Source organism: Populus nigra, chromosome 3 (assembly GCF_951802175.1).
Source record: "Populus nigra chromosome 3, ddPopNigr1.1, whole genome shotgun sequence".
Lineage (NCBI taxonomy): Eukaryota > Viridiplantae > Streptophyta > Magnoliopsida > Malpighiales > Salicaceae > Populus > Populus nigra.
The window spans coordinates 12,932,206-12,939,911 of NC_084854.1; the positions used below are offsets into that span (position 1 = coordinate 12,932,206).

Below are 7,706 nucleotides of genomic sequence, written 5' to 3' on the forward strand. Positions count from 1 at the left end.
TATGGTTGATAGGTGTGAGTATAATTGTGGAATTGAAACCCAGGCTGACTGGGTCGGAAATTAAGTTATGAAATGCGAACTGTTAGAAGTATAAACAGGTTACATGTCGGTAAATTGGGACCTTCCGGTATACGGGGGACTCCGTTGAAATTTCCGGTAGATGTTAACACGAAGACCGTGAATATGTACATATAAAAAAAATTTAACTACTCTGTTTTTCTATTGACATGAGATTGTGGTTTTATCCCAGAAATGGGGGATGTTACAATCATATTTGTCCAGGTTCATCTTCGCGGATAAATACTCTTTAGACACTTTGACTTCCAGAACTCTCTTGGACAGTGGGGAGCCTTCCATTTGGTACTGGTGGGTAGGTTGGTGATGCTGTGAGTTCTCCTTATCCCTTCTTCTAGATCATTCTTGGTGTGAATCAGATGAACTGAAGGTATCTAACATGGAACAGTGGGAGTGATGAACTCTTTTTCTCCCACGGTGGCTAGTTTGAACTTTATGAGAATGTTCACTTCTCACTGGTACCGTGGGACGATGTGAATGTTCTCGAGTTGGACTACGAGAACAATGTCTAGGTGGTTCCTCTTTATTCTGCCCATATCCTTCTGCATAACTGAGGCGTCTTTGGGTTACAGGGGTTTTTTTATGGCTGACGTGATATGATGTGTGCTAGGACATTGTGAGTTGGTTAAGGACCGTGAGCTGTCCTCTCAATCTGACAACCTCTTTAGAGAGCAAACGTATTTGCTCAACCATCTTTTCAATCTGAGGTTGGGCGGACGTACCAGCAGCAATGTTGGCATCTGTGATATGCCTTAGCGTGTATGGATCTGCCATGTTGGTGTAATAGATGGAATCATATGTCTAAGCTTAGTTTCTTGCTGGAGAAGTAATTAGGTTTTTGTAAAGGTTCCCACAGATGACGCCAACTGATGAGGATACAAAAATCACAGGGGATATTCTGGAATGAATTGCTCCTAGAGATCATTGTACGTCATTCACAGTATGTTCTATGACCTTCACTTCTGGCTTCTTCTTTAATGGATCTCCTAAGAGGGTGTGAAATTCTTTTGGAATAAATACATGCATAAAGTTCCATAGAGACCCCTGAGGGTGTTGATGGGGGACCCTCCAAAAATCAAGTTAGTACGAGGTATTTTTATGTGGTAAAATGACATTAATAAAGATATTAATGAGCTTTTATGAAGATAGAGAAGAGGAAGGGAAGAAGATGTAGAATTCAGGTAGAAGAAGAACAAGTGTGTTTATGTCTCATAATATATAAGGTTTCGAACCCCTTTCTGTATATTACCATCCTGTTTTATATTACCTGACTTGACCTCCTTCATGCAATGTAGGAGGGGTAGAAATGTAATCTTGTACTAGTAAGATAATATTATTTTATTGCTCGTATCATCACATCTAATTAATATAAGTATGGATTGCTTGTTCGTATTTAATAGGATGTGATGGGTATCATAATTACTAACCCAGACCCCTTAGTATGAAGTTACCTTTCAGCCATGCATTCAACTTGAGGGGTGTTGGGTTCTATTCACACACTAAGCTCAGAAGGAATTAGGTTCACCTTGTGATTGCACTCAAGAATGGTCAGGGACAGATATGCTATAGCCCAACGTGGAGTTGGGCGCAGCTGCGTCCTTGACCCAGTAGGGGATTGGGCGCTGACCCCCTCATAACCCAACGTGGAGTTTAGCACGGGCGCTTCCTTGGTCAATGTGGGGTTGGGCATAGACGCGCCTTTATCCAATTTGGAGTTGGGCGTGGGCATGCCACGACCTAACCTAGGGGTGGGCACCAACAAAGGTATGGTCCCATTTTAAGTTATGATTCTTGTGGGATGACCTTTAAATGGGGGAGGTTTAAGGAAACCATGACCCATCATTGTTGATATCTTATTTTCTAATATTATTATTAAATTAATAAAATTTATTAAATTTACTCGAACTAATTAGATGAATATTATATATATATATATATATTAAAAAATATATATATATTTTTAATATTTTTTATACCAAAATCTGTAACACGGGTCAGCTAATATAACACTAGCTCAGGATTCAAAGCCTATTAGGTTAAAATTAAAGGGTAAGACTTCTCCTGTAAATAGAATTGCATACACATGTACAAAGGTTGAAAACTAATGGCGATACTAGTATCAACTGCTTGCTGCAAAATTTTCCAGCATAAACTCCTTCGTTTGATTTATATTTTGATAATACTAACTTTCCAAAAACAATTTGTGCTTTTTTCCGCAACAATCGGTGGTAACAACAACACAATCAATTGCCTGCATCAAAGCGCAGTCATCAAGTCCAGTGATGGACTGGTTATTAAAATTATTGATTCTCAATATATAATTTTAATTATTATTTTTTTTGAGAAAAAAGAACTAGAATAATGGTTATCAAAACAAGTATTCAAAATTGGACGCAGCATGTCCCACTTTTTAACCATTTCTTATTAAGATTTTAGCTAACGCTATACCTCTGAACGATGTCGTAAAACCAGTCGGAGCTTAAAACTGTGCGTTTTAATTTTGCAGTTGCACCCAAACTGGACAGCAGAAAGAAAGAAAGAAAGAAAAGAATTTGATGAGGTAGATCTAGATCTCCTCTCGCTTTGAGCAAACGGTCAGTCACTCTTTCCTTTTACGTTTTATAATCTTCCTCAATTCTACCCCTATTTACAATTTGTCCTGCTTTGTCTTCCCCAACGCAGCATCTCTTGCCGTTTCACAGACAACCCAATCAATCCTCAATTTAGGGTTTCGAGATTATAATAAACTAGAATTATTATTTTTCTTTTGTAAAAATTAGATGATGCCGCCGGTAAAAACATCCTATCGGGACCGGACACAAGAGTTTCTGAGTGTAGCAGAGAGGCTAAAGAAATCGTTCTCATCGGCGAGCAATGCGGCATCATCCAGTACCGGTAGCAGCACGAAGCCGGATGCTACGCGATCTGCTGTGGTGATTCAATCCGAATTTAATAAAAGAGCATCCATGATCGGGTATGGGATCCACCAGACATCTCAGAAGCTGGCGAAGCTGGCAAAACGTGAGCTACTTCCTTCTCTTTTTGTCCTCAATTTATATGATTTTGATGATTAATAATTGATGTGAGTAATATCGTGTTGTGGCAATGGTAATGGTGATGTAATGGTAATGATTGAATAAAGAATTTGGTACATTCTTAAAACACAAGATTAGTAAAATTCACTTCATCGCTTCATCGCTGGTGTAAAACAATAATTCTATTCATTCCTAGAGCAAGTACGAGGGCTGGAGCTTTGTTCTTCGCAGTTTGAGGATCCGAATATCTTGTGTTTATCCATAGAGATTTCTTAAGGATAAGTTTTTGTCGCTGCTATTATTATTATTATTATTATTATTTCTTTTTGGAAGGGAGTTAGCACATGTTCAGAAAAATTGGTAACTGTTTCTCGCATGGTGGTTGTTTTTTCATTCTTTCTATCTATCTTTGAATGCTATCGTCTTTGTTATTTTTCAATTCTTGGTCCTTTACAAAAGAAAAAAATGTTTGTATGACAAGAAAAGAAATGTGTTTTGCCAAATGTGATTTAGAAAATACATAATTAAAATATTGTTACAAATATTTTTCCTTTATTATTCATAGTCTTAGACTAAGATTATTGTTTGTTAATTTGGAAAGTGTAATCAATAAATTTAATGTTCTTTATTGAAAATGTCCCGCATTCGGGAAAGAATCTTCCAAATAAAAATATAGGAGTGGTACAAGGATATTGTGGCAACTCAGACCAAACCAAAGTGCATCAGCTGATCAGTTGCTCTTTCCACTTTCTTCAGGTGTTAGTTTGATGCATGGTTTATGCTTCCTAGTAGAACATTTACATAATTTTAAGGTTCAAATTACTTAACGTGGCATATTTTGAAGGTTTTCAGTTCATAGGAGTGGGAAGAAGTTGACGAAGGTGAATATAATGAGAAGGCAGCTTTGTTATACTGATTCTTAGTGAGAATTATCATATTCCTCTTATTTTACTTACATGAGTTTCAATCTTATCTAATTTAGGCTCATTATGTAAGTATTGTCATCTTGATCCCCATCTTTTATTAGTCTCTTCTTTTGTTTTTGTTCCAATGAAAAATGGAGGTGACTTTGTATCAATGATTGCTAGTGCTTGGAAATTGAGTTTTTTTGGAGATTTTGGGAGTATGTGGATAGAATTGAATTTGAGAATCTTCAAGAACTACTCTCGGGAAGCATTTATTGTGAGAAGACAGTTTTCTTGCCACCCTTATGGTGCTCTTTCTTGAGGGCTTTTCCAGAAGTGTCTGGTGGATTGTCAATGATATTGAATTTCTCTGTTGTATTTACTTTGTAATTTTGTTTTACTTATTTCCTCAATCCTTATTCATGAATTCTCTTCTCAGCAAAAACAGAACCTGGAAATAATTAGTACACGGGTATGGTTGCAACTATTAGAGTTTCACATCTTATTGGTAGTTCCTCTGTTTCTCATATAACTTTGTAAATTTCCATAAATAAGAGAAGTTAAGTTGTTCTTAAGTTTTGAATTAAACAAATCATTATTCTGACTGGGAGAGCCATGGGGGAGAGCAGTACACCTCCTGGAAATATAGAGTGTTGCATGTGGAAAATTGTCAGAAGGTATCTAAAACTACCGATTGAATATGATAATCAGACCTCATCACCTTGATGGTAGCTGCAACAAAATTTTAGGAATTGAAACCATTGAAATGGATGTTGATTTGTAAGTCTTTTCATTTTTCCGTTCATTGTTTGATATCTTCTTACACCAGGAATTCTACAAATGCAACCCTTTATTATGTCAGTTTTATGGAAATTTGTGATTATATGATGAGTTTTTGTTGTGCTAGATCTCTCTTACCTTTTCTGTGTTTTTCAGTCTATTTTAGCAATCGGTCATTCCATTGCTTGGATCTAAAACAATGAATTACTTTACATTCAATGTTTACAGACTGAGTTTGAAAACAATATAGCCATTTTGAGGTTGGAATTGACTTGTAATAATCTAATGAAGCCAAAAAAATGTTTAGCATTAATATTTCTTGCATTTTGATCAGTGGCGAAAAGAACATCGGTGTTTGATGATCCAACTCTGGAGATCCAAGAGTTGACAGCAGTTATAAAACAAGATATTACTGCACTTAATGCAGCTGTAGTAGACCTCCAACTCCTTTGCAACTCCCAGAATGAAAGCGGAAACATCTCAAGTGATACTACAACTCATTCAACCACAGTTGTAGATAACCTAAAGAATCGCTTGATGACTGCTACAAAGGAGTTTAAAGAAGTCCTCACAACGCGGACAGAGGTAAATTGAAAGTTGCATCTAACACGTGAAGCAGCTCAAGATTCCATAATCAGGATTTTTGGTATTGTAATGTATTGTTGATGTCTTGAATTTTATGTAAATGTACAGAATCTAAAGGTTCATGAGAACCGAAGGCAATTGTTTTCTTCCACTGCTTCAAAAGACTCTTCAAATCCCTTTGTTCGTCAGCGTCCACTCACTTCCAGGACAGCTGCTAGTGCAACACAGGCTCCTCCCCCTCCATGGGCCAATGCTTCTGTATCCTCATCCCAGCTAGTTCCCAGGTACAAGTTACAGCATTTGTTGTGCTATTAGGAAGTTGTAGTAGGAATGGCCTCGTATTTTCTTAACTTTTTTTTCTTTTCTTCTTTCTTATGTACCAATTCATGAAATTTCCTTCTATTCTTGATGTGGAATTTTTTTTGGGTGAGGATGGGTTGATTGATATTCTGATATGTGAGATTTTGTGGGTCTATAGACAAGAGAGTCTTTATTTTCCCACTGAAAATTGTCCCTTCTCCTTTGCAGCAAATCGACAGATGTTGAGTCCCAGCCGCTTTTGCAACAGCAGCAACAGCAAATGGTTCCACTACAAGACAGTTACATGCATAGCAGAGCTGAAGCCCTTCAAAACGTGGAGTCAACAATCCATGAGCTGAGCAACATCTTTACTCAACTAGCAACAATGGTTTCTCAGCAAGGAGAGCTGGCAATCAGGTTTGTTCTTTGTTATGGTTTCCATTGCTACAAATGATGCTTTGATTAAGCACAAGTATTTCAGTATTTGTGCATAAATAGATGCATGAGGATCATCTGGACAGTTGAACTCTTCAGCTCCTCGTACTGGGAACAGTTTCTGTGTCTCCAAGTCCTAGACACGGCTGCGTCTTTCTTAAAGATGACTGGTATGTTGGCTGCTGCTATCTGCCAATGCATCTTATGATTGGGGATTGGCAGTTTGAGAGGAGTAAAAATTCACCAGTATAAAGGAACAAATGTAAAACATAATAAAAATCCTTACTGAAAGCAAAAGCAAAAGAAATTGGTTTAATCTATTACTGTTTATTTAGCAATCATTTACAACTCACCTAAGGGCATTGCTGACACAGGATTGACGAGAACATGGATGAGTCACTGTCAAATGTAGAGGGCGCGCAGGGCCAACTGGTCAGGTATCTTAACAGTATTTCATCCAACCGATGGCTGATGATGAAAATATTTCTTGTACTTATTGTATTCCTCATGTTTTTCGTTTTTTTTGTGGCATAAGAGTATACAAGAAAATGCACCGGAAGCGTATTTCCTGCTCCCAATGTTTTTTTTTTTGTCTCTATTCTCTACACAGTTTTGACTTCAAACCCTGCTTAATTTGTTCCGGAAATCCTTCTTGTATCCTTGTATGCAAGAACGAGAACAAGTGCATAATAATGATAAAATAGGGCTTGGTGTAATTGTTCCTATATGATCCCGTCACTCCTGGCATTGATACTGGGGTGGTCTTGTGCTGATTGTGGATTTTGGTAAATGTTATTCTCTGCCGTTCATGGCTGAAGTGGCGTCCATGCAATATTCAGAATAGCGATCCTGATTATTTTTTAAAGCGACTTATTGGGGACCTCACTGCCATGAAGTCTGTTTACGTTGACAGACGTTGGTCATCACAAACAGTAATGCAGCGTTTAGTTACTGTTTTGGGGGAGAATAGGAGACATTGAAGATGTAAATATTTTTGGTTGAAGAGAAACAAATAATTTTATAGTGAATTTTTGTATTTTTAAAATAAGAGGTGCGTAGGGAACATATTTTCAGAAATAATATTTATTATTTGTTATTTTTAAAATATTATTGTAAAATCTTCTAATTTTAAAATTGTTTAAGACATGTAAAAATAAAAATAATTATTATGATAGTTTTAAAACTCAATTCGAGAGTTGATTTTGGGGAAAGTCTATTTCACCAATCAAGGCTTGGGTTACGAGTCGTGTTGACATGGGTTAACCCGAGTTAATGAATAAAAGTGATTACTATTATAGTTTTAAAACTTGATTTGAGAGTTGACTTGAGGCAAGGCTTGGGTCACGAGTAAGGTTGACTGTTGATCTAGGTCAATGTAAGGACAAAAATGATTAATATCCTAGTTTTAAAATCTGACTCGAGAGTTGATGCTAAGTAAAGCTCAAGAGTTGATGCTAAGTAAAGCTCAAGTTATATGTTTGGAGGGTCAACTTGGGTTTACCTGGGTTAATATAAAATAAAAGTAGTTATTATAATAGTTTTCAAACTTGATTCGGAGGTCAATCTAGGTCAAGGTCTGGGTCATAGATTA

The 7,706-nt window shown here is 36.8% G+C and overlaps 1 protein-coding gene across 2 annotated transcripts; it reads left to right on the forward strand.

The window, feature by feature from the left end:
• Positions 1-2,505: 2,505 nt before the first annotated feature.
• On the forward strand, positions 2,506-6,840 carry LOC133689839 (syntaxin-32-like). 2 transcript variants are annotated; one of them, XM_062109906.1, is made up of 6 exons: positions 2,506-2,669; positions 2,758-3,096; positions 5,130-5,380; positions 5,489-5,664; positions 5,909-6,097; positions 6,490-6,840. In XM_062109906.1, the coding sequence occupies exons 2-6, from the start codon at positions 2,856-2,858 to the stop codon at positions 6,647-6,649; spliced, it is 1,017 nt and encodes a 338-aa protein (XP_061965890.1). In that variant the 5' UTR covers positions 2,506-2,669; positions 2,758-2,855; the 3' UTR covers positions 6,650-6,840. The 2 variants fall into 2 exon arrangements, with proteins under 2 accessions (XP_061965890.1, XP_061965891.1); XM_062109907.1 differs by having other exon boundaries at positions 2,507-2,669; positions 2,856-3,096.
• The last annotated feature ends 866 nt before the right edge of the window (positions 6,841-7,706 follow it).